The sequence below is a fragment of the Cardiocondyla obscurior genome, linkage group LG19 (assembly GCF_019399895.1).
Source record: "Cardiocondyla obscurior isolate alpha-2009 linkage group LG19, Cobs3.1, whole genome shotgun sequence".
NCBI classification, from domain to species: domain Eukaryota; kingdom Metazoa; phylum Arthropoda; class Insecta; order Hymenoptera; family Formicidae; genus Cardiocondyla; species Cardiocondyla obscurior.
Window position 1 is genome coordinate 1,626,561 of NC_091882.1, and position 25,429 is coordinate 1,651,989.

At 43.3% G+C, this 25,429-nt stretch overlaps 4 protein-coding genes and 1 long non-coding RNA gene across 5 annotated transcripts; 4 read left to right on the plus strand and 1 right to left on the minus strand.

The window, feature by feature from the left end:
* The first annotated feature begins 2,996 nt into the window (after positions 1 to 2,996).
* Positions 2,997 to 4,619, plus strand: Osi6 (DUF1676 domain-containing protein Osi6). The gene is made up of 3 exons (XM_070669385.1): positions 2,997 to 3,417; positions 3,601 to 3,703; positions 3,869 to 4,619. The coding sequence occupies exons 1-3, from the start codon at positions 3,091 to 3,093 to the stop codon at positions 4,258 to 4,260; spliced, it is 822 nt and encodes a 273-aa protein (XP_070525486.1). The 5' UTR covers positions 2,997 to 3,090; the 3' UTR covers positions 4,261 to 4,619.
* Positions 4,620 to 9,030: 4,411 nt separating this feature from the next.
* LOC139109945 (uncharacterized) lies at positions 9,031 to 12,367 on the plus strand. Its single transcript, XM_070669392.1, has 3 exons — positions 9,031 to 9,675; positions 9,783 to 9,958; positions 11,594 to 12,367. The coding sequence occupies exons 1-3, from the start codon at positions 9,407 to 9,409 to the stop codon at positions 11,983 to 11,985; spliced, it is 837 nt and encodes a 278-aa protein (XP_070525493.1). The 5' UTR covers positions 9,031 to 9,406; the 3' UTR covers positions 11,986 to 12,367.
* A 3,559-nt stretch (positions 12,368 to 15,926) lies between these two features.
* LOC139109883 (uncharacterized) lies at positions 15,927 to 17,338 on the plus strand. Its single transcript, XM_070669290.1, has 2 exons — positions 15,927 to 16,786; positions 17,049 to 17,338. The coding sequence occupies exons 1-2, from the start codon at positions 16,303 to 16,305 to the stop codon at positions 17,336 to 17,338; spliced, it is 774 nt and encodes a 257-aa protein (XP_070525391.1). The 5' UTR covers positions 15,927 to 16,302.
* On the minus strand, positions 17,244 to 24,639 carry LOC139110042 (uncharacterized). Its single transcript, XR_011546939.1, has 3 exons — positions 24,550 to 24,639; positions 24,281 to 24,412; positions 17,244 to 17,334 (listed from the first exon to the last, which is right to left on the minus strand). It is a non-coding gene; the product is annotated as an uncharacterized lncRNA (long non-coding RNA).
* Osi9 (DUF1676 domain-containing protein Osi9) lies at positions 23,260 to 24,940 on the plus strand. The gene is made up of 3 exons (XM_070669554.1): positions 23,260 to 23,640; positions 24,234 to 24,406; positions 24,597 to 24,940. The coding sequence occupies exons 1-3, from the start codon at positions 23,381 to 23,383 to the stop codon at positions 24,917 to 24,919; spliced, it is 756 nt and encodes a 251-aa protein (XP_070525655.1). The 5' UTR covers positions 23,260 to 23,380; the 3' UTR covers positions 24,920 to 24,940.
* Positions 24,941 to 25,429: the final 489 nt, after the last annotated feature.

Consider the following 25,429-nt stretch of genomic DNA (forward strand, 5'->3'; position numbering starts at 1 on the left):
AATATTCTTTTATGAAAAAAAAAAGAAATAAATTAGCGATGAAAGATCGCGTGTGCGATGAAATTTTTTTCATGCAAGATTTAATCAAAGAGAACTTGGAAAGTTAATACATTTAAGATATTTAGATCTTTCATTGATCTCGTAATTAAAAAATTATTTAATTAAGATTAATCGGGAATTAATATAATTCGATAAAAGTATCCTCTCTTTATCCGCGCTGGGTTCGTAATATCGTAGTCGAAATAGGAGGCATAGTGACTTTACCACGGTAGGCGTGTCTGTGGTTTAATGATTATTGCTGTCGCTGGATATACAGGTGAAACTTTGGTTTTACTTTTTAAAGCTTGCTCCTCTGTTGCGAGTGAAGGATTGACGAAAGGATTCTGAGTTACCGAATGGCCGAGAAAGAATGAATGAGCATTGGCGTAAGATTGGGGGTGGGAACTATGCTGTTGTTAAACTTGCTTTTCATTGACATTTCTTTTTCTGTTCTTTTCTTTTTTTTTTTTCTTTTGCGACGAAAAGATCCCGACGGCCGAGTTTAAGGCGCGAATGCTCCTGCGTATACTACTTTGTCTAATTATGCGCATGAATTAACATAGAAATGCGTGGGATCCTTAATAACGAAGTAGAGAGCGTACGAATGTGCGATGCATGCAATTTTTCACTTCCTCTTTTCCTCATAATCTTATCCTCATTTTATTGAACGTGTAAGTAGCAAAGGAAAGTAACGCGTAATATGTAAACGACGGAGAAAAAAAGGCATTGTTGAAAAATTAAAAAAAAATTACAGCCCCGCATTTTTCGTAATCTTATGTCGCGTGTTGTAAAAATGTTCGTAACATGTTTCTCGCTTTAAAATTCTGAGTTACACGTCTTCAGTAGATTTGAAGATGAAAAAAAAGGAAAAAAAAAATACAGAGAAAGAGAACACACTTTCTATATAGAAATCTAATATGATACTTTCTAAGTAAAAAAGTACGATATCCTGTATCTGTTCAGTGCGTTCCTCTCCTTCCGAAGTGTAAGTGAACATTTTATTATTATTATTATTACTTGTTTTTTTTGCTTTTCTTTTTTTTTTTCTTTTTGGTACATTTCCGATTTGCATTTTCGCAAATTAGAAATTTAACTTGAGGCGCGCGTTTCCGGCGCGGTCTTAGCAATAAACCACGAGCGGTTTCACTTTCTCGGAATTTAAACCCACGTCATACGCACGGTGAATACGAAGGTTTTCTCGATTGTTGGCCGCCGCGTTTTACACTCCCCGCAGGAAAAGGAACGAAATGAAAATGACAAGAGACGTTATCCGCTGGCCCGTGAGAGTTGCAGGGTCAGAATAGAAAGTGGTATCCGTATGCGCCGCGATGAAGGTCGGATCCGGGATGTTTGAACTTGATCTATACCAGTTTTCTTTCATTCATGCCAATCGCGTCCTGTATCTGCGCCTTAAACGAACGGTGCACGTACGAAGGACCTATCTGCGTGGAGAGAGTACGGCCGATCGCGGGGCCATTTTCTTTCAAGCTGCAGCGATGATTTAGCCACGGCTGTTTGAATTATCTCTCGTTATACTACCGTTTGTTAATGCGAGCTTAATACGAACATCGTGCACTTCACTTGGCGATGCCGTTTTCTCAAATGAGAGTTTCAGTAGTAAGAGCGTAGTATTCGGTCAGACGCGAGGATCGCATTATACGTCCAGCTGTCCCACTTATTATCTATCTTTTCTCTTTGCTAACTTAAAATATAATGTAGTGGAGGGTAAGATGAGCTTGTTAAGCGCGGCAATCATTTATAGATATTACAATGACTGAATTATTTCCATGCGAATTTGACAACCGTACCTGTCGGCGTTTCTGTAATGCGCGCACGTGTCTCGCAATTAAAGAGATATCTTTAGTTCGCAAAGTGATATCTGCGGCTCAAAATGAATAGAACAAGCGCTCGATGCCATCTCTCATTAGGTCTTTCATTGCAGATAATAACGAATATTAAAACAATGTTAATAAACAAGGATATAACTGACATTTATCGCAAGCGATTAATATTAATGCTGCAGTTTATAAACGATCGTTGAAAGAGAGAGAGTTTCTCGAGAGCTTATTTACATGAGGTTTAACACATTCTTGAAATTCAGGTCCCATTTATTCTTAAATATTGAATATGCAAATGTGTAAAATAATTAGGACAAACTAGAAACATATATCAATGAAACTCGCGTATAACAGCGAGTCATAATCTATCTTTAGAAATTTACTATTTAATCTTTTACGTGCACAAATTTAATATTAATATAAAAAATTAATTATTATACAAAATTTAAATTTTAATAGATAAAAACATTTTTACTAAAACACGCTATTTGAAATAATTATTAATTATGTAATATAAAAAAAAATATAAATAATATTTAATTAATTGTGATTTGACTATATTAAAATATTTTTTTAATTCGTGATGTTTGCAATTCTATAGCATTGAAATAATTCTGTCAACGGTGTGCTATTGCGCGTTGTGTAATTTATTTTTTTTTTTTCTAATTACACAGTACATATCGCGTAGTGCTCATCGCGATGTAAAGTTAGTTTAACACGCTCGGTAAAACGTTGTTAAAAGAAAGCGATTTTGCTAACACTCAAGGCGTTGTCCGTCGCAGCACCTACATGCCTAGTCTCTATTTGTTTTATCGTAGGTAGGTCGCAGGTCGCATCGTGATAGGTAGGCATGGTCAAACCTCGTGTCGCAGGTACACCGCCTATAGGGTGACCACACAAGCGAGCGCCCAAACGAATACATATATGACACCCGGGACATTCACGCATTCATGCATACCAAAGAGTGTAAAAAAAAGGAGTCAGTGGGGCGTTCTATGTTGAAGTAAACGAGAGACCGTAAAGGAGGGGCCTACCAAATATAAGCTAAACAGATTGTCTCATGGACCACACGAAACTCCGCTTCCCACCGGCGTTAAGTCACCGAAATTCTAAGATCGTAGATCTATCGGCATCTACGAGCCTCTTACATCGCCTCTTACAAACGCGACGTGCGCCGCAGTGCTTAACGTATCCTCGTGTAACTTGTGAGGTCATGAAGTTGACGAAGAAATTTTTGGTCTTCATGACCGTGGTTGTCTTCGCCACCGGTCAAACCATCGATGACTGCCTGAAGCAAGATAGCATATCCTGCGTGCAGAAGACTTTATACAGAACCGCTAAGGAGTTCTTCGCTAAGGACACGCTGGAGCTCGTAAAGGGAGTCAGTCTCGTAAAGAGTAACGCGAATGCGAGATCTGGCAAGGAGCTTGCTTACGATCAGGAAATAGAAGCCGCTAATGATATCGCGGAGAGGCAGAATTCCCTCGAGAATTTTATTAGCGACGGGGCCGGACAGTTTTTAACCGGCCGCAGTCTTAGGGTATATATTAAATAATTGAACTTCGAAATTGCACGAAGTTGACGAGATTAATAAAATTCATTGATTCGATTAATTAATTTTAAATAATAAATTAATTAAAAATTAATTAATTTAAAGTATCTCGTTCAACCGAATTTTTCAGAGACACGGTGCAATTATAAATTAAAACTTACCTTCTTTTAGATCAATCTCGCATCTGCATTCCAAAAGATTCACGAATCGGCACGGTCCATCAGCGAGTCGGCTCCGCCAGAAATCCGTCAGGCTGTTGACCAGTTTGTCGAAGGTAGCTTTAAAATTAATACACATATTGTCAATATAATTTTTACACTGAACTTCGTAATATTATCGATAACGCGTTGCGACAAAAAATCATTTGACTTACGCGTTAAAATTTCGTCGACTCCGGTCCGATCGCTCTCCGTATAATCGGTCACTTCTAACGTTCTAGCCCGTGGCAAGAAGAAAGGATCTTTGAAAGGAATCCTGCCCCTCTTGATCGCCGCTAAAGTAAAGCTTGGAATTTTGGGCGCTCTCTCGTACTTCGTGATCGGGTTCTTAGCGAAGAAGGCGATCGAGGCGTCCGTAATTTCTCTCATCATTTCCGCCTTCATCGGTTTGAAGTCACTCTGGTCAAGCAAATCGCACCACCACGACGTCACTGCGTATAACAGTGGCGGCTGGAGCAACGGATGGTCGGCACCTGTCAGTAGTGGATGGTCAGGCCCCGTCAATGCCGGATGGTCCAATGCAGCATCCGGCGGATGGGCCAGCGGAGCTTCTTCCGGTTGGGAAGATCCTCACTACGCGCACGGCCAAGCTTACTCCGGATACCATCACTAGTGACGATCACCGAAGGGGTTATTTTTATAATTTTCTCTTCTCTTTCTCCTTCTTTTATTTTATTTTATTTTTTTTTTTCATTGTGCAACGGGCGTTGGGAAAGAACGGAATGTCGACAAAAGTCGCACAAATCAAGCTTCACGTTGATCCTCACTCGCGATCATGGAGATATTTATTCTTATTTATTATTATTATTAATTGAGCACTTTGGCTCGTCCGTGATGTATATTTTACAACTGTTCATTGATTCGCGTACGCGTATGCACATAGATCGGTAAAATGTAATCAAACTGAAAGGCTAGTCACATCATTGCACGATCGATGGAGACGTAATTACGGAGTACGACGCACGTATTACGACTGCCCCGTTGCGACTTCGGCGCGAGAATTTTAGCGCTATCACAATCCGTAATAGAGCTCACTCATCGTAATCGATGACTTACAGTTACATCTAGTCCAAACGATGTGTATGCAACATATTAAGCCATATGCTTACGAATCTGTACGCTTTGTATCATATTCATTAATAGTACTTGAAAAATTCGAATGAGTGTTAATTATTGAAACCCCTGTTCAAACCATCTCGTTCATCTTCTTCCACAAAATATTTCCGTGTCTGAATTTTCATGCAACCGATTTGACGATAAAAAATAATTACTCTCCTTTTCGACGTCGAGTGCGCAAATCAGGCGCTTCAAAAAAGAGAAATCCACGACGGCAGCGGCAAACTTTCCAGTCTTCCGGGAAGGTCCGAAACGTTCTTTTTATTTTCTTCTTTTTTTTTTCTTTTTCTTTTTTCTTTAATTTTTTTTTTTTCTCTCACGAGCGAAACTCTTCGCGCGCGACCGCGTTGCATAAAGAGCACATTTGAAAAAGTTAATACGTCGCGAGTGTTCTGCTTCTCTGACGAGTCATCCGGCCGGCGGCGACTCGGAACCAAGCCGACGAGATGGAAATGCCGGTTATCTCGTTGCATTCTCGTACAGCTGCGGGGGAAAGTGCATGTCTCAGGTGCATCCGGGCAGAGTCGATTGTTTTCTCGATCTCCGGTGGCCGGAGGTCGGGGAAGAGGTCGCGACACACGTACATCATTCCTAATCGGGTCGAGAGGATAGGCATACAACGCTAAATCTCTCGAGACGGATGTCTTTAAGTCCTACATAGAAGAAAAATAAATAGCTGGAAAGGAGGTTGTGGCAAAATGGCACGTTTCTTCCGCGCGCCGCACTAAAACCTCGCTGGACGCGGTAAAAATAAAGAAAAAAAAAAAAATGATCTCTTGTTTCGACAATAAGTATGTGCAGATGTAACATTATCTTTTTTAGAACGGGGGCGATGCGTGAGGATCTGTGTAGACGAATTGCCGTTTGCACGAGGTGAAAAGATGCGATTGCCATAAGAAGAAAACGCCACGGTTCAACGCGGTAAAGTTATTAAAAAAAAAAAAAAAAATGTGCAATAAAATATATGACTAATTTTGATTTTGATAATTTATAGATGATTTTACTTTGGAAGAAAAAAAGTGGAATAAAAATGTTTGAGTAAGTATAGAAGCTAGATTCGCGGACGTTGCGCGACGACAGACGTATCATTTGGACGAGATGCAGCATGAGATATGAGAAACATCGTAAAGAGGAGCAATGTGCTGGTGCAAAAGACGATTGTCATGCTTCGTTACGCTCCTCTGTAACAACAACGACCACGACATGGCCGCGGGAAGGACAACGGGGAAAAAAACGCGAAATTGCTTCGAGAGGGAAGAGGAATTACTTTCATTCATAATGCAGCGCAACGCGGTACGTTATATTAACACCATTGAGATTGAAACAAATCTCTCCTTACCTCTAAATGCCTTTTTCTACGTGTCAAGTATTTTGAAAATAGAAAGCGGTAATTTCGTCGACGGGCCACGTGGCGCAAAAAGCACGGAGGGGGCGAATAAAAAAGAATTCCGGAAACCGGCATCGCGAATATGAGTGTGAGAGGACGAATAAAATTGTTCTTCGAGCCTCAAAGCCGGAATTTCTCTCGCGTTGATAGCGCTAAGCGCTCGACGTCTCATTATTAGAGAGTCGTAAAGTTCCGTGTCGATCGCGTCTTTTACTCGCATCTAAATCCAGGTACGGTTCTCACGTCACGATTAGTTTCGAGAGTTTCTCATGCGTCACTGGGTTACTAGATTTCCTAGTGATTAGGTCGATTTCTTAGATCATCATTAGACGCGCACATTGTCGTGTTGTCAATTGGCATAGAACATTGATCTCGTAATTTTGCGCGGCGATCCGCCGGCATTTCTCCATGGTCGACGCCAGCAGGAGGGAAACGCTTTGCAATTTAAAACATTCGGAGCAATTTTATATTCACGGTTATACCCTACTTACTTACAGTGCCAGAAATATAAGAGTTCATATATTATTCATATATTCTATTTACTCGTAAGCCATATTGTTCCTCCGAATTTGCGAGTCGAAATACACCACGCTTAATCTACTTTCTCCTACTTGCGTGGATTTTATTTTATATTTTCATAAAATAAACTTTGTATACGAATTAATATTTTTTTTTTTTTTCTCGCAAAGTGTTACGTCTTTACTCGGCAGATCGGTGTCTATGATTTTGACACGCACTGGCAACGTGTTTATTAAGGTGCGTCACGTTCATTGCGGGTTACACCCAAGTATTATACGGCTGAGGTGCCGGCTGTCGCGTGTATGCGCACATCTACCTTGAACTTAACCGAGTGCCGCGATTTCAAGACAATCACCGGGTGACCGTTACCTTTCTCGTGACTTTCAACAGCTTACCGTCAGGGTCACGTAGCCGTAGCGAAATAGATATATCTACTATAACGAAATCTAATTGCGACTCTTGCGCCTAATTGCTTTCGGCGGCGAACTAATTAGTATCGTAGAATCGTCGCGATATTCAAGCCCGGTTTCTCTCATCGCTTGTTCCTGGCGCTCTCTTCGCAGAGATCTCTCTTTCCGTCTCCCCCTCTAGTATGCAGAAATCATGAAAAAAAGATTCAATGGAGCATTCAACTTTCAGCGAATCTCCCGTTGTTTTTTTTTTATCTAGAGAATTTAATTTAATTTAATTTAATTTAATTTAATTTAATTTAATTTGATATAATTTAATTTAATTTAATCTAGAGAAAATTTTTTAATTAAAGCTATTTTATGTTTATAACGTTTGACAGCTATTTTTAATATAATATAATAATAAAATAAATCGTTAAAAAAAATGTCAATTATTTGCCGGCCTAATTATCGAGAACGGGAGACATTTGTTTTTTGTTTAAGAATAACAGGTGATTTTCTGTCCTGATGTTTTGTTCGCTTTACTTGCAGTTTGATGTTTTAAAGAACTCGCCGGGTTACGGGCCGCGTCAGGTGTGTGATTTTGCTCAAGGCGACATTCGCTCTCGCGTACCGGGGGGATCTTGATCCCCGAGAGAAGTTGGGATCGAGAACGTCGTTACGGTAAGAAAAAGCAAGAAAAAGAGAAGGCGCGAGAGGGACAGAGCTCGAGGAAAGGGAGGCAAAAGAGAGAGAAAGAGAAAGAGAAAGAAAAGAGACGGAGACCAAAATGATTGCCCAACTCTCGACCCAGTTGTAAATAGGTGAGCGACCTCGTTTCAGGGATGATATCTCATGTCCATCATCTGCCGATGAATTTTCGAAGGTGGAGCAACGTCATCCGCGACAATTAAACGTCTTCGATACGCCGAGAGCGTCCGAGCGCGCGTTACTGTACTTACAGAAGTTCTCTCGTTATCTGCGCGTTTAAAGCGATTGCAAATCACGACTTCCGACCAAAATTAAGCGATCAGATGGCAAGATAACTCCCGTGACTCACCATGGTAATTAGGAAAGCTGCGTAAAGGAACGAAAATAATTACAATTTACCGTAAGCGGCTAGTATCTAGATTCCACGCGCTACACATTGTGCTACTTAGCACAATGAATTAATCAAGCCGAAGTTGTACGATATGAGTCATCAGTCGTCGCTAATGGACCTTGTAATCGCATCCGCCGACACTGGATCTTCATCCTCGAGAGGTGCGCGCGGCGCGCCGCGTATCTATCGAAAACTATATGGCCTCGTTGAAATATCTGGAGCGGCCGAAAGCGCTTCTGGTTATTTGAATAAAACGAGGAGAAACAGGAGTAACTCGATTTCGCGAGCCCCCGAGAGTTTTGCTCCGCGAAACGCGGACGATCGTCGCCGGGATCTGCGAGTCGACCAGAACTTGTTGATTAGGCGTCTCGAATCGGCGTCATTGCCCACGGACGTTCTACGCAACGGTCTAAAGTCGCACAAACACTCGACGTCGTAATAATGGTAGGCGGGTGGTCGGGTGAAATGGTGCGGCAAATCACATAGGATCTACATATACTTTTTCCGTCGTCCTGAATGGCCTGTGGGTTCACGTCGCATTCGGTCTCAATTGATACCGGAGAGGCTTCCTCTTCTAGCGCGGGTTAATGTGACTCGAAGTAGGTCCATAGCGTGAGAATATGCCGGTGGAAAGAGTAAGGCAGAGAAAAGACGAAGGAGCGAAGAGCGCAATTCGAGAATACGTGTTAATCCCGAGCGGGGAATATTGAACGTGGATATTAGAATATTCAGTGTAGAAATAAAATAGAAATTCCCCCCCTTTTCTTCTTAATTTCCTTTTGATCGCTTTTCCGCCGTGCCTCTTCGTCTCTGTCGGCTTTTATCTCACCGAAATAACCGGCGCGACGAGAGGGAGGAAACGGAGGTAAAGGGAGGATAGTAACCGCGGGGAGATTCTGTGGCACCCGATACACTCGACGGAGTAAGAGAGAGAAAGGGGTAGGGAGGAGGGGCGACGAGAGAGGAACGGCGAAAGGAGGGAGACGAGAGAGCGTACGTCGTGAATGCGGACCCCCGATGGCCTGCGAACCCACGAGGGTTCCCCTCGTGCGATACTTCGGTATAAAAGCAAAGCAACCTCTTTTAGATGTAACACACGAGTCAGCATCGGCGCATCCTGGCGTGCTTGATTCGAACAACGCGCCTGCATATTACTTAGATTTAAGAGTATCTTCGGCGTCGTTTGTACAAGACGCGTAAAAAAAAAACATACACACACATATAGTGAAGTCGCACCTCGGTGATCATGGCCAAGCATTTCGTGACGTTATTGTGGGTGTCGGCGGCGTTGACCGCGACCCTGGCCCTGCCGACCAACGACAAGGTCAGCGGAAGTGAGAACGACATGGTATCGAGCTTATACACCGACTGCCTGAAGAAGGAATCCATCAGCTGTCTCAAGTACAAAGTATTCACGTACGTCGACAAGATGCTGGCTGACAAGGAGGATATCACGCTGTCCGAGGGCATCACCGTCGTGAAAACGGCCAACGCCGAAGGCGAAGGCGCGCCAAGGTTGGTTACTATTTCGTCCCGCGAATCGCGCTTATAAATATGCATATATAAAATGCTTAACTCGCGCAAACCGTTCTGTTCTATTTTACGTTTGCAATTTTTGGCAGATCTATTGAGTCTAGCGATTTGGATACTCTGTTGTTCGACCGCCTTGGAAGATTCCTGAGGACTCATTCGGTTAAAGTGGACCTCAAGGGCAGCGACATTTTAGGAGCGATCGAATCCGCCGGGCGCAGCTTCGAGGATTTTAGCGACAATGCCGTCGAGAGCCGTGGAAAAAAGAGTGAGTATATCAAGTAATTAATGTTTGAATCTTAATAACGCACGACGCTGCAAAATTTACATCTTAATAATCACGTACGAAGGGTTTAGATGCGCTCGCACCGGAATACCGAACCGGTTACGATGGAATCTAATTATGTTTTATTAATTTTATTATTCGCGGAGAAATTTCGTTACAGTGTTTGCTCGCACTTGTTAAATAAAAGATCGCTTTAAAAGCGAAACCAACCTAGCAATCAAGTAATTCTGTCAGGCATACGAAGTGTTATTTTCAATGCACTTGTAATTAGAATCTCCGAATTATTATTATGCACATTTTAAAAGATATAATTTTTTTAAACAGAAATATTTCTTTACGAAATTATCTATGATATACCGGATTACTTCAGAACTTTTTTTTTATTTTCCCGCATATTACTAAAACTTTTTATTAATTTTTTTTATATTACGGTGTAACACAATGACGTTCTTAATCGCGTTAAATAAAATATTTTTAAGTCATGCAGAAGAATACGATAGCAAAAAAAAAAGAAAAAAAAGAAAGAAAGAAATGAAAAGAAAAAAGAAAAAAAAAATAAGAGATAGATTTTTCGCATAATGAAGAGATAATCGCAATTCGTCGGGACAACGTCAGCTGCGGTATGGGAGTTCTTCACGTTCATTGCCGCGTGTGAACAGCGACGATGACGACGAGGAAGCCCATACCGGTCGCAGACGTTGACCCACTGAGGAACTGGTTCCGCTTCCCCTTGAACCTCTTAACGGAGGCGGCGGGTACCGGCGATACTGAAAGACTGGGAGAGAGATAGCTGAAGAAGCACGAGAGATCCCACCGCACAAGATTTTTGACATACTTTCCATCCTGGTACTTTGCCTTGACCTTCGACTATTCCACTTTGAAAAAACATTAACATCGCCGATCGGCATGACGTGATTCGCAAAGAGAACTATTATTACCGGGTCCACAAATGCGAAGCGAACAATTCTCTTGCGTGCACGTAGCAACGCTTATCTCGACATCTGCCTGTTTATGGATTGCTATTACTGTTACACAATGATTGATTTCCGCGATTGTTGCCGATTAATTTTCACATAGAAATTAATTCGAGATTATATCACGTCGCCTGCAGGTTTGCATAAGCTGTCTTGTACTCGTTACGTTATGACACTTTGATTAAATATGTCTTTTTCATGAATGAACAAATTTTACATCTTTATCAAGCTGAATTTAAATGCGAGATAAATTGCAAAGAAGCCGCAAGCAAGGAGAACGTAAATTCTCTCGATAGATTTTAATGCGCATCGTTCGTTACTTCATATTCGCTCCGTGAAAACCGATATAGATACCTTGATAGATAAAGTTAAATAATTGGCATTACAAAGTAACCGTAATAAACTCTCAAAAATACTTATTATACTACATCCGATAAAGCGTTAAGATGCCCGTTCTCCGTATAAGTATGAAAGCGGTATAATAAATAGCAGAATTACCTTCGCGGTTTACATACTCACGTGTTCTACAGTTATTTCTGAAATTAAGGAGCATAAAAATTTTACTAACGAAAATATGAAAATTAATATATCGACGGCCTCGTTTCGATGTAAAATTAAATCGCGAACGTTTGGAACGTTGCAGAGAAAGCTCAAAAGATCCTAGGACCTCTAATGATGGCCATGGCACTGAAAGCAGCCGCCTTACTGCCGCTCGCGCTCGGCGCGATCGCCATGATCGCCGGCAAGGCTCTGCTCGTAGGCAAGATCGCCCTCGTGATCTCGGCGATCATTGGGTTGAAGAAGCTCCTCGGGTCCCAGCAGAAGCACGTGACGTACGAAGTGGTCTCGCATCCGCATCACGGCAGCAGCCACGTCAGTCACGAAGAACACGGCGGCTACGGAGGCGGCGGCGGCGGCGGCGGCGGTGACTTCAGCGGCGGCTACGGCAGCAGCGGACACGGATGGGCCAGAAGTCTGCCACAGGATGCCCACGAAATCGCTTATCGCGCCCACCAGCCCCAGCCACAAGCTTAATTTGTATCATAGAAAGTCTTCCGCCCGCGCCTTTCGCTTCTCTTCCCGTTTTCTTCCGACGGCTCTCTTCCCTTTCATTACACTCACGCCTACTTCGTTCACCGCGTTCCTCGGTACTTATTACCTTTTTCCTTTTTTCCTCTCTCTAAACTATTAACAATGTACGATACCTAGTCTATCTCCTGCCCCGTGAAAATACGCCGCTACTTAGAGCCGCGTATATATTTTAAAATCTCTCCGAATTTATCTCTTTCCTTTAATTTTTTTTTTAATGCTTAGTGTGATCTCTTACATTCCGACTTTTTTTTCTCTATCTCTTCTTTTTTTTACTTTTCCGTTTTTATCTCTACTTTGTCCTATATATGAAGGTCGATTTATCCCACGGCCAGTCACCAGTACCTCTGGGAGATGCTCATTGTTTTATATATGTAGATTTACGTGAGTTCGTTATTTATTCGTTGTATCTTATATTATTAATATTTATTTAATGTTCGACTGCGTGCTTCCATTATGACACCTCCTATTTCTTTTATAATAATAAAAAAAAAGAAAAAGAAAAAAAAAATAGAACGACAAACGAGACGCCTCTATCTTGTCCCGAAAAAAAAAAAAAAAAAAATTTGTTGCTCGATACACTTGCCGAGGAAATCGGCGCGTTCTGTCGGCTTTTATAAGTGACCGTGGTTCACGACCGAGAGCGTCTACTTATACATAACACTGCACTTGCACTCGTGCCTATAAAGCGTAACGCGAGGCCGTGAAATACGGTCTATTGAACTCGCGGCATCGCGTACCGGATGCGCCGCTTCGTACCACATTTTCCACACGTTAAATAGACGAAATAAAAATAGGATAAAGTTCATGAGCGCGGGCGAAAGTAGTCGAAGAATGTTCAAACGCTCCATCGCGCCGGCATGCAAAACCGCATAATTCCATTCGAGATTATGAGCGATTTATTTATAAATGTAGATTTACGATGCATCCAGAAGTATTTTATAACCCTGCCGCTCTTTCCTCTCTTTCCTTCTTTCTCTCATTTTTTTCTCTCTTTCTCTCTCTCTCTCTCTCTTTCGTTTCCGTTGCGCTATTTCTCCCCGCATGTTATTATGGCCTTTATTATAATTATTATATGTACGTATATAATAATTATAATTACAATAAATATACATGTAACTGATTTATTTCTTCGAAAGAGATTCGAGATGAATTATTCGAAGAACTAACCCTTAGACATTTTTTCCCCTTTTACACTTTTATGTAACTCATTTTGTTGCAACGAAAATAAATTAATGTTTGTACAAAATATTCAACGCCACACACACGTGAGCTGAATCGATGTCAATGTGCTACCACGCTACCGCCAATACTACTAATTCGATTTAGTATGAATATTTTTATGACGATTAGCTTTACGGTAATGAATGCCCGTGAGTATCCCGAGTATAAAAATTTCCCTTGACTTTCCACTGATTCATGGCCGCAGCGAGACAATGTGTCATAATCGCAGTAAACGTCCACTTATTTGACTTAACCCAGTAATTGCCCTCCAAAACCGGACGCACGCGCGGCCAGGTACAACCAGTAACCTGCATACCGCGAATAATACTGCTCTTTCCACCGGCGGAGTGGAAGAAAAAGGATATAGCGTACAATAACGACAGTTTCATCGAGCGTGCAGCCGCGCGTATCGGTTCGGGACGAGAAAACTACCTTGCAACCGAAACGGCCGTGCAAAACGTAGATCGAAGCCGCGACGAGGGCTCGTCCCGCGAAACCGGAAACGACGCTGGACCCGGGCGCAACGCGATCGTTCTCGCGGCGTTCTAAAAGATTCGTCGCTTTCGCCACGTCGCCGAGAGATCATTTTCACGGCACGTACGCGTATGAGAAATCGGTAACGCGACATCGCGGGTAAGTTCCGGCAAGCGTCACCGCGGTCGCGTGGACCGCGAGAAGGGAGAGGACGTCTCTTCGTCGTATCCGTTATCTTACTCGCGGTGCTTTCTTGATTCCAGCGGCGCGATTCAATGAAAATCGTCATGCACGGGCGGCTCTAACTTCGCGTTAACGAAGGCGAAGGGGACGAGTACGGACCGCATAGGCTAAGTGTCCCCGTACGTACCCGACCCGATGATAATTCCGCGATAAGAATTTTCTTCTCTTTACACGACGGCGGTTTCTGTTTCGGTTCTTTTTTCTTCCCTCGTAGAAAACCGCCGGCGATCTAAGTGTATCTACGCGCGGCGCGTTTTCACTTGGTGTGACCCAGTTCGGAGCTGTGTCCACCGACGTACGTCGAATTGAACAGGATGAAACGTCAAGGATACGGGGGGAAGAACCGAGTGGAAGGATGGAGCGTCGTGCAAATTAGATGATTAATCGGAGGAAGAAATTGTGCCTAACGCGCGTAACGGTATACACGTTAATTCGCCGATTCATCGTTTCTCTTTTTCGATGACATGATTATGTTGGTGCGCAAAGGGAAACGTTTGTCCGATCTTCCGTTGAAAAGTGGAACGTATTGTCACCTTGATTTAATAGCCGAGCCGAGGAACCATAATGCCGACGGTATAACTGTGCGTCCGGCACTCGAAGGAAGGTAATGAGAAGCGCAGTTATATCTCAAATCGTTGTACACATGTGACAACGATAATTTTGGCATCGGTGGCAACTTTTAATTGTCTTAATCGGCACTCAGAGTCGCGTACGAGAGATTCGAAAAGAAGCGCATGCACTCGCGATCTAACGATACTAACCGAGCTCTAAAACCCCCGTCATAAATAATGAAGACAGTCCGGAAAGAAGCAGTTAAAGTAACAGAGTCCTAAAAGTTATCTTACCGTCTATTTAACGGACAATTTTATAGTATCGTAAACGGGAGAGAATAATCTATGGGTATTCAGCCCCGTGCCAATAACACACTTTATATTTTATTGCGCTTCCTGCTTATCAAACGTATCAATGACCGTAAACGTCATACGAAATGCTTTCTATTGTAACACCGGCGAACGTACGGCTTCGTCCCGGGCGGACCGAACGCGTCTCGCGTTTTCAGCGGCGAGGTATCGTCCCGCGGTTTGCGCCTTTCATTTTCAATCCTGTTCCCGTGCCATCGTGAACTCGGGGACGCGAAATCGACGACGGAAATTAGATCCGGGGGGGAGAACAACGGGCGGGAGCATCGAACCGCGTCCGGCTGGCAGCCGATACGTAGATAGCGGTGCCGCCCACGCATGCGAGGGACAACGGAATAACGACGCGAACGAAATGCGGTTAAACCGGTCGAATTAAATCGGCGCGGTACCAACAGCGGGCGGGGTACCAAAGGACGCCGGTACGGATAGATGATGAAGAAGAATGCCGGCGCGAAAGAGCATAACGGCAAAAATAGTTTCGTCTAGCGCGCGACAAAACTGCGATGGGACTACTTGGATGCGTCCAGCCGGTTTCGCTGGTGGGGGGCAAATCCGGAGGGAGAGCTCGAGAGATCATGACGCGCGTACCGGTGGAATCCTGCTCTCTACTCTTCTCTCCCGGGTGGTTGGTCTAAACGCAAAAGCAACCGCTCTCAAATCAATGCCCGAGCATGAAAATAGTCGCGCAATGGTGGTGTACACCGGTACCAACCGGGTGGGGAGAATATCGCTCGGTACGGAGGTATACCTGGCCAGATATATAGAGCTAGGGCAGGGCTTCCGTTACGTACAGTCTACTTAGAGTGCTCTCAGGTATACACGCATCTCGTGGTGGCACGCATCGTGTTAAATTAAATAGAAGTTGCGTGGACGCAGCCGGATTGCCGAGGGAGAAACCGCAGAAGCGTTTGATTCTTGCATCGAACCGCGTGGAAGGTACAGTGATCGGGACTTGCGGCGGCTTTATTCAAACCCGCGATAAATCGCGCTGAGTGTTGGAGTTATCGTAGATCTGTGACATGTATCTGGATAACACCCACGCGAATTTTGAAAAGTCCATCCCGATTTAATTAATTAAAGAGATAGCGCGAAAGTGATCGGATCCATTCGCGGAGTATTATTTTTCTTTGAATAGAAATCTACATTTCGAGCTGCATTACGCGACACGAATACATAAATTAATTTTTATTTTTATGTTCTTTTATATTTACCGAGTTTAATAAATTTTTATAACGCGGCATATCGTGATATGAATGATAATTATGTTGATAATTCAAACGCTATCGACGTGTCGTTTTAATTTTATATTAAACTGTTATAGATCGTTAGTGCGCCATTTATTTATTGTAAGAGTAAAATGTCAAATTAATTTTTCCTCACAGATTTTACTTTACAACGAAAAATGAAACGGTTCGCGCAATATTACGTATGCCTGGCTGTGCTATTGACAGCGGTCACTGCGAGATCGGCCGAAACTAATCCCACGTCTAATTCAATCAACGAGCAACAGACCGCAAGATCGAGTAGCAATGGCATATTTGGCGAGCTGCGTTACGTTTATCAAGTATACAAGGAATGCACCGGCGCGGAATTAAGTCCCTGTCTGAAGCTGAAGCTCCTATCGGCTATAGACAGGGTCTCTCGGAGCGCTCAATTAAACGTGGCCGACGGTATCACTCTGGTCCAAGATGAGTCAGCTACTAACGAATCCGAGCCGGAGAAATCTCTGCAAGAGATCGAAGCCGGTCTACCGCGAGCGTTGGAAGATAAAGAAGACGCTCTTAACGGCATGATCTTCGACAAAATTGCAAAATTCTTCCAAAGCCACACTCTGAAGGTGAAATTACCGAACGTGGAGGAACTTCAACGCAGTCTTACGGAAGAAGGTAGAGAAGACGACGCTATTAAAAAAAATTATTCCTCCAACGCGATTAATTAATAATAATAAATTATGAAAAATTGCATTACTCGACGAATTAATTATATCTGCATTATTTAGAGTAAATGCATGTGAAATATAATCAAAATTTAAACCTGTATGAATTTAAATTTAACCTAATCGTTTTATTAAAATTCTTTCTATTATTTTATTATTAAATATATGCGAGATTTAATCGTCAAGTTTTAATTATGTCTTTTATTTTCTAGGTCGCAAGAAGAAAAATAAAATGGGCGGCCTGCTCGCTATTCCGTTATTAATCGGTGGTACCTTAGTACCTTTGGCGCTCGGTGCTCTCGCGCTCTTGGCTGGCAAGGCGCTGATAGTGAGCAAACTCGCGCTTGTACTTGCCTCTATCATTGGACTTAAGAAGCTGGTATCTGGCGGCGGCGATCACGGGCATGAAGTCGTTCAAGTCGGGGGAGGACACGGATCCGGTGGATGGGCGAGATCGGGACATGATATCGCTTACTCCGCATACAAACCATCGTCAACCTAGGAAAAGAAATTTATACTCGTTATCATAACATCTCGATCACGTTCCTCTCTCACGAAATTTTTCTTCTCCTTTCCTCGTAATTCCTATTTATTTTCATCTTACGAACAAAGCTCTCTAAAATCGCCCGCAAAACTCTATCACGTCTGTCCGATTTCTTTCTTTTCCTTCTTCTCTATTTCTTTTCTTTTTTTTTATTTTTTTTTTAAATATTTTTTTCTTTTTTTTTATTCGTCCGTTTCCCAGTCACTTTAGGTCATCGCGTACGAGGCCACTCACGCACGAATCATTTTCGGTATTTATTATTTCACGCATAGCTGCGTATAATATGTATATACGTTCGCTGTCTTATAACATGTATATTTATAAATACGCAAATAAATTAAGACTATAATTATCGAAAGCTTGGTATTATTTTCTCATTTCACGTTCCGTCAATGGGCTCTCTTGTATTTCTTGAATGAAACCTAGATGCACGTGACTCTTCCGGCATTTCGAAATCTCACGGCTGCGCTCGATCGCGTCTCATACTTTTGCGACAGCGCGCCCACTGGAATTCTTGCGCGTTCTCCCCGCCAATCGCGAGATGCTTAAAATTCGGGTGAAACTAACGGATGTCGACGCTAAAATCGTAGAGCGGCGAGGAGAGAGCAACGAGCGAGAGAGAGCGAAATATGCTAGAACACGAGCGAGACGGATGGTGAAAACGATGGGGGATGAGGCGTGTAAGAGAACTGGAGCCTGACCGACTGATGGCCCGTTGATTCGGGACTCGATCGAAAGTAAGAGATCTCAATACGCGGACGCGACAGGAGGCGAAGGAGCGGGCGGAACGCTGGAGGTGGAAAGCGCCGAGACAAATAACGTGAAATAGAGAAAGGCTTTTATAAATATAGACCGAGCACAATGAGCCGCCTGTCTGAATGACGGTCTAGAATCTTTGCGCGAGCAATTGACGTCTCTGTTTCTCAGAGAAAATCGCGGAAAAATGCCGGCGGAGACCGCGGAATAGGACCACGGTGGTGCCGAGGGAAGGAGCGACGTCACCTACATACGAAAGCCGCACGAGTAAAACCTGATGTATCCGAGTATCCATCTTTACGCACTTGTTCGAGTCTCGTTTCGACCACCGCGTGTTTCGAGCGCCGTAAATGTGCGCGTGCACGCTCACGAGAGAGCCCGGCCGTGCGTGTAAAACGTATATGCGGGGACCAGTCGGTGGACACACACTCGGGGAAGTAAACCAGGCCGAGCAGACCGATCGGGCCAGTCAGCATCCGCGCTGAGTCTTTTCAAGGTGCGCCTAACACTCTCTACCACGCCGGAGAAAAAGTCGGGACCCCGGTTCCCCGAGTCTCCCCGGCGTGCGGGGAGCGTTCTCCACGAGTCCGCGTATCTCCCTCTTTCGCGCGACGTTCGTTCCCTCGGAGTCGTCCTCTCCGTCCTTCTCGGCCGGAGTTTCGTCGATTTTCAAGAACGCATTTCTGGCCAGGTGGTCCCGTTCCTGATACGCGTGTCAGGGCGATACCTCCACATGCGAGCTCCGAAAGTCGTCTCAATGGATCGGGACCCAGCATCCTTAAATTCGCTTCTCGTTTCCGAAATTTTCTCGACGCGGCGCACGTCGCCCTAAGCGCGTATCGTTTCGATTCTGCCGTTTTACGCACGCGGGGACAAGGGCGCGTCGTTGCTAATTTTATTTCGGCACACGCGGCGTTTCTTGTAGAAATTGCGGACACGAGCGCCGAAGAAGAGCCGTTGCGAAATGGGTCGAGAGGGAATTAGAAGAGCGCTCTATGTAGGATACATGCGGGAATTAGCGCGGACGGAGTTTTACATTAAGCACAAATTTATTCTCGTGAAAGTACTAATATCGCTACTTTCTTCGGCGGCGAGTAAACAAATTAGAACCGAGCGCGGAGAATGCCCGTATTTGCAGTATCGCTCGCGCTGTTACGAGGTAATTATTAACCATTCATCTGCTTTATCCACGGTATTGTTTGCATCTCAGCGGCTATTTTACCAATTAGCTCCCGTTCATTCACTCCTGCGAGCCTTAACAGGTTCGTTCCGTTCGCTCTAAATAATCCACGCCGAGAAAAGCTTGTCGCTGGACAAAAAAGCTAGAGAATCACATACGCGTGCAAACGAGAAAAAAGGCGAGAAAGAAAGGTGAGAACTTTCGTTTCGTTCATTCACGCGTGCTTCCAGCGTGCAAAGTGTGAATCTTCCATTTTTTTTTCTTTTTTCCCTTTTTTTTTTTTTTTCCTTCCATATTCTACTTTATGCTCTCAACGACACGGAGGAAAGCAAGACGGATCAATACTATGGTTTTACTAACCCGCATAGCAACATAAAACGCATATAATAACTGCACGAAATTACGTACTTTCATACGAGTTTCACTTATCTCTCGCATCATATCTAAAACGAAGGAAAACGATATGAGCGCCTTAAATATTTCAATAATTAATACACAATAAAAAAAGAAAAAAAAAAGAAAAAAAAAAAAAGAAAAAATGAGACTTATCGAATACACGTAAAAAGACGTTTACTGTCTTTCTTTTTTTTTTTTTTAATCGCAATGAATTTTACCTGCAATCGATGATTTTGAGCGTCTCGCGAGCAAGCAAAGAGGCCCGAATGAACGAGAAGGAGGAAAGGCTGAGGTGGCGTAGGACGAGGCACGGGAAGAAGCGGAGTAAGCAGGAGAGCGAGTACTCTCAGGCTTCTACGAAGGCTTCACTTCGTGGGGGCCTTGACCTGACCTCGATCCTCGGACGAGTTCACTCTCGCCGGCGTCGACGAGAGGAAAGTGTTCCACCACCAAGAGTACGCATGATTGCCACCCAGCTTGATGTACCATCCGGATTAGCGTTTTAGTTCGCGACTCTACGCACAAGTTAATTATCACGCGCGTAATAAAGATATGCAAAGATATATATTTATTAGCGAACGAATACTGAACGAGCGCCGCCGAACGCGAACGTTTGCCGATGATTTGTATGTTATCTTTGTAGCGATTGATTCGTTTGCGAATGTCGCGTTCAATGCTCGTTCGTTGTTCGATTAGTAAGCGTATATTCACCTTTATACGAAGAATGAACGGAGCTTTCGAATTTGCCGGCCGCTTGCGAACGAGGATCGTTTGAGTGCGACGAGATCCACATAATGCGCGGTTAGAATAAACCGCCTTTTTTTTTTGCGCGAGGAAAAAAAGGCTGCGAGAACAAAGTGAAAGTCTCATGAGACCTATTGTACATTATATGTATACCTTGTTGTGAGGAGGTCGTGAATAATGCTAACTAGGAGAAAGAAAAAAAAATGGATAATACTTTAGAGTTAGCAGCAGTATATGCAAAATAATTAACGTCTCATTGTCTTTTTATGTTAAATTACGAATAATTTGCAAAATGTATACCTTTAAGAATTAGACGCTTAAATTTGCTTGATTTAATATTTTTATTATCCTTGGCATAATATTAATTTTTATATCGATTGAAAAAAATTTTAATCGACGCGACAATTTAATTAATAATAATTTTAATCGATGATGCAATTATAATTTAAAATATTTTAAATGTACTTTAGATGAAGTAAAAGAAATCTAAAGAAACTTTAAAAGTTTCTAAAATATGCTTTAATTTTAAACATTGAGATTATTTTGCACATTATTTGTAAAAATTCCAAAGACTCAACGTCGTTTATTTAAGCAGCTCGGCATGCGTTAAAATACCGTTTCGTGTGGGCAAATTCTTCGATAAAAGGAACTTCATGACTTGGTGAGAACGCGAGCTGGACCGGCCGGCGCAGAGATTCGCCTGGCCATCTTCGAACTTGAAGCGCGGAGAAAGTCAGCCGCACATCCGAGTTCTTTCCCTCCGCGCACGGATACATCGGCGGCGATGAAATACTTTTGAGTACGTCTCCTCCCTTTTCCCATCTTTTTTTCTAGACAAGAAGCCTTCGGGTCATGGTGACGCGGGACGAGGCGAAGCGCGAAGCAAGGTGAGACGAGGCGAGGCGCGGCTTGTCCACCTGGAGGAAATTTCTGGCTTGGGCCCAGCTCACACACATGATCGAGCCACAGTGATGCGTGCACGCACATTCCATTTGAAAAACCGTTAAATGTTCCGTGCGACAGAGCCACCGGAATACATTAATTTCAAAGATCATTGACTAGTTATCTTACCGACGCTGAGCAAAAGGAGATGACCTTAAATCATAAATTGTGCTTAAATCATAGGATTAATACAGCTCTTAGAGCGGAAAATGAAGAAAGATATAAATAGGCAAGGCAGATCAAAAGAGCAGAAATTCGAGAGGAACGCAGTATTACGAAATCATTCAAAACTAACTGTTCTTCATCGAGAATCGGGACACGTTATTAGGAAATAGAAATAAAATTGTACTTAAATTAAAAAGAAAAAAAAAAGAAAAAAAAGGAAATTAATATATGTGATCTCGCAAGCGTAAGAGGTTGCGACAATTGTGGAATGGTAGGAAAGTCGTAATTTCAGATAATAATAAATCGCACGGTGTGACGTCTGTACTGTTACAAGACTATCATCGCGCAAAGTTATAAGCACGTTGGAAAGTTGTGGAGGCGAGCGAAGTATCATCTACTTGATAGTATAGAAGTATCCGGTGTAATATACTTTGACGAAAGCGAAATCATAAGCTAACTTATCCCGAGTGTTTGGTTAAATATACCCGGCACTTCTCTACTGGTACGATATAAGGATTCTTCGCAAATGGTGTCACGAGATTTTTTTTTTTCATATTTAAAGTAGCGCTAATTAAAGACAAATTATTATTTTTTCCTTTTTTTTCTTTCTTTTGGTTTTAATTCAAACGCAAGTGGAAGCGCACGGTCACAAGGGAGACGCGGTTTGACAAGAAATTGAATACGGCCAGTCTCCTTATTCCGTCCTAGAAACTAATTATGACAAGTGACTCAATTCGGCGAGTCATCGGCAAGAGTCATCCGGAGAGAAGACTACGCCAAATAACTTATGCCACCGCAGATAATTCATCTTTAATGCATAGCACATTGCACATGTGTCTCTTTGAAAGTTCTGACAAGTAGGCAATTCCTGTCGCAGCTGCTGTATCTTCGCCGTTGCATTTAGCGAGTAGAAGATGAAAAAGAAAAAAAAAAAAAAAAACAGGACGTAACACCTAAATTCTCTCGCGAGAGTAGCCTACGCGCAAATTTCCACGGTTATTTGCATAGCGGCCGGCGCGAAATCGCTAAATCAATAAGGATCGCAATCGGTGGCACGCCGGTGAATGATAACGCGGGACCAGCTACGCTCGGGTCCGCTTTCTTATCTCGATTTTTAATCTGAATTCCCAGAGGTATCTGCGGCAAGAGGAATGCGGGTGCTCGATACTTTCAGTGCCTTTGACCCGTGCCGAAATGTCTCCCCCGGCTGGACCGTGATCTCCGGCGGTCCGGAGGGAAGAGGTCGGCGGCGTGCGGGCACGCATCATCTTTCTCCCGTTTTCTCCGTCGCTCTTCCCTTCTTCCTCGTCCTTTTCCTCTCGCGTTTTCGCAAGAGTGTGCGCCTGAGTTCGCACACGTACGGGGCGGGTTTGCGGCGGCCAACACACCCGTTGTGTACATAAACGACTTATGTAGGCACACAGGTACACGGAGAGGAGAGCCGATGGAGAAGGACCAGCAGTGTGGAGGTACGTCAACGAGAAACGCACACGACACGAACGGAATGACCGCCTGGAGGAGGACCAATAGCTCGTATGGGTTGTAACCCGTGCGGCAGGCGGGGGCTGCCCGGTGGGGGCCATCAAAATTTCAAAAACGTACGCGGGCCCCTTTCGCGACGAGGATAAAAGGCAGCAATCGTGATTCTTTCGGGCAGTGTCGATACGATCGCCGTACTCGTTCGAGCGTTCACGTGCGAAAAAAATATAAAAGGCAAGTAGCCGAGGAAGCGCGAGGTAGAGGAGAAGAAGTGAAGAAAAGTTACGAGGAGTTGGAGTAATTCGATTTGGTGCTCGCAGTACGGGAGATCTGCCAAAATGTTCAAATTCGTGGTAATCGGCGCACTCTTCGTGGTATCGGCCCTCGCCGCCCCGGCGTCGCAGGACGCGGTGGCGTCGCCGCAACCCTCGATCCTTGAGGAGGCCCTCGACGTGTACGCTTCCTGCTCCGGGGAGTCGAGCATGGCGGTGTGTCTTAAGATGAAGGCCCTACGCTACGTCGACCGTGCCGCTCGCTCGGCCGACATCGAGATCGTCGACGGATTCAAGATCGTGCAGACCGAAGACGCCAAGAATAGGTAACGAACAAGACTGACTTATTGATTCACTCGACGTAGTGAACGTTATCTTACGGCTGCTATCGAAACGATGGTAATCGACAGTGAAGCTGAGAAATTAAAAAAAAAAAAAAAAAAAAAAATGCAAGAGGTAGTTCGTGTGGTGAATGCGGGAAATTTATATTCGAATTGTATTTCTAATTAAATTAAAGTGTAAATTATTCGGGCGATATAAAATAGAAAGGGATCGTTGCTGTCTGATTACCGAGCTTAATTTAATTAATTATTTTATAATTTTGAGATTTAAATTTCTTTCGAGTATAATTGAAATTATAGAAAAGAAAAGGAGAAAGAGAGAAATAGAGAGACAAAAAAAAAAAAAAATTTACAAATCAATAATCCTATAAACTAAAAAAATTAATTCTTTACTCTCACTTAATTATCGTAATCAATGAACATGTGAGATAAAGGCTATTTGATTTTACTTGACTCTTTACAACGTCTGGTTGTCGTAAAATTAGCATAGAAAGTTCTTAACGGACTTCGCGACAACTCAATGGATTTATGCAGATATAATGATCGTGATAAAAGTACACGTCTATTTTTTTTTCCAGCCGAGCTGACAATGCAAGGTCTCTTAATGACATTGAAAGTACCTTACCTGCTGAGACCGAAGCCAAAGAAGCTGCGATTGATCAGGCTATTGTCGATAGAGCCGCCAAATTCTTATCTTCGCACACCGTCGAGTTGAGCCTTCCTGAAGACGTCTCTCGTTCTTTCGATGAAGGTAAAACTTTATTAATTAAGAAAAAAAAAAAAAAAATATTCCTAAGATTTCAAATTAAAATATAATTTTTTTTTAATTAATAAACACATAATTTAATATTATTTAATTAAAGAAAAAAATTACGTGTCTTAAAAAATGTATACCTTTTCAAAATTAACTTGGAAGTACATATTTCGGAATCGTGTTTCAGCTCGTGGAAAGAAAAAGAAGATCGTCAAATCTCTGTTGCCCATCCTTCTTCTTCTGAAACTGAAAGCCGCCGCCCTCATCCCTATCGCCCTCGGTGCCTTGGCTTTGATCGCTTTCAAAGCCCTCGTCATCGGCAAGATCGCTCTCATCATCAGCTTGATCCTCGGCCTGCAGAAACTGCTCGCTTACAAGAGCCAGAGCTACGAGGTCGTCGCACATCCCGTCCATGACTATGGACACGATGTGCACCACGATCACCACGGCTGGGCGAGATCGGCGGCCGGCTCTGATCTCGCGTACAAGGCGTACAAACCTTCCGAATAGCTCAAAGTTAAGCATAACTTCTTTTCCTTCTAATTTTCTACCTTCATTCGCCAAAGTGATCGTCGTTAATCTGACGATCACCTGAGGGTGGCGTGGCTTGGCTTCTCAGGGATCCACAAACTCGACAACGAAGACGTTTGTTTCACTACACACGAAACGATTACATTGAACGCAATTCTACATAGACGGGCAAATGACTTAGACACGGACGGTTACTGGATTTTTTTTTTTTTTTAACGATACTTGACTCGACGATTCCAACGACGACGCCTCAATCGATCTCTATCGACAACCGACGGGGATCGTTACGCCATAGTTCGATGTTTCCCGCAAATCTACGACGGAAAGCTTATCACCTCACCGATAACGACGCAAGGCTACACTCGGAGATTGAGACACACGAATCTCAAAAGACTCTCAGAACAGTGGAATCCTGTCAGAATGGTAGAAGTCGCGCCTTCTCGTTCATACTCGTGCGGTATCCTTTCAGAATCCTCCGTGTCTATTCGC

Coding starts and splice junctions, on each gene's coding strand:
- Osi6 (XM_070669385.1), top strand. CDS start 3,091: ATGAAGTTGACGAAGAAATTTTTGGTCTTCATGACCGTGGTTGTCTTC. Junction 3,418..3,600: donor TAACCGGCCGCAGTCTTAGG/GTATATATTAAA, acceptor ACCTTCTTTTAG/ATCAATCTCGCATCTGCATT. Junction 3,704..3,868: donor TGTTGACCAGTTTGTCGAAG/GTAGCTTTAAAA, acceptor CTAACGTTCTAG/CCCGTGGCAAGAAGAAAGGA.
- LOC139109945 (XM_070669392.1), top strand. CDS start 9,407: ATGGCCAAGCATTTCGTGACGTTATTGTGGGTGTCGGCGGCGTTGACC. Junction 9,676..9,782: donor GAAGGCGAAGGCGCGCCAAG/GTTGGTTACTAT, acceptor AATTTTTGGCAG/ATCTATTGAGTCTAGCGATT. Junction 9,959..11,593: donor CGAGAGCCGTGGAAAAAAGA/GTGAGTATATCA, acceptor GGAACGTTGCAG/AGAAAGCTCAAAAGATCCTA.
- LOC139109883 (XM_070669290.1), top strand. CDS start 16,303: ATGAAACGGTTCGCGCAATATTACGTATGCCTGGCTGTGCTATTGACA. Junction 16,787..17,048: donor ACGCAGTCTTACGGAAGAAG/GTAGAGAAGACG, acceptor TTTATTTTCTAG/GTCGCAAGAAGAAAAATAAA.
- Osi9 (XM_070669554.1), top strand. CDS start 23,381: ATGTTCAAATTCGTGGTAATCGGCGCACTCTTCGTGGTATCGGCCCTC. Junction 23,641..24,233: donor ACCGAAGACGCCAAGAATAG/GTAACGAACAAG, acceptor TTTTTTTTCCAG/CCGAGCTGACAATGCAAGGT. Junction 24,407..24,596: donor CTCTCGTTCTTTCGATGAAG/GTAAAACTTTAT, acceptor ATCGTGTTTCAG/CTCGTGGAAAGAAAAAGAAG.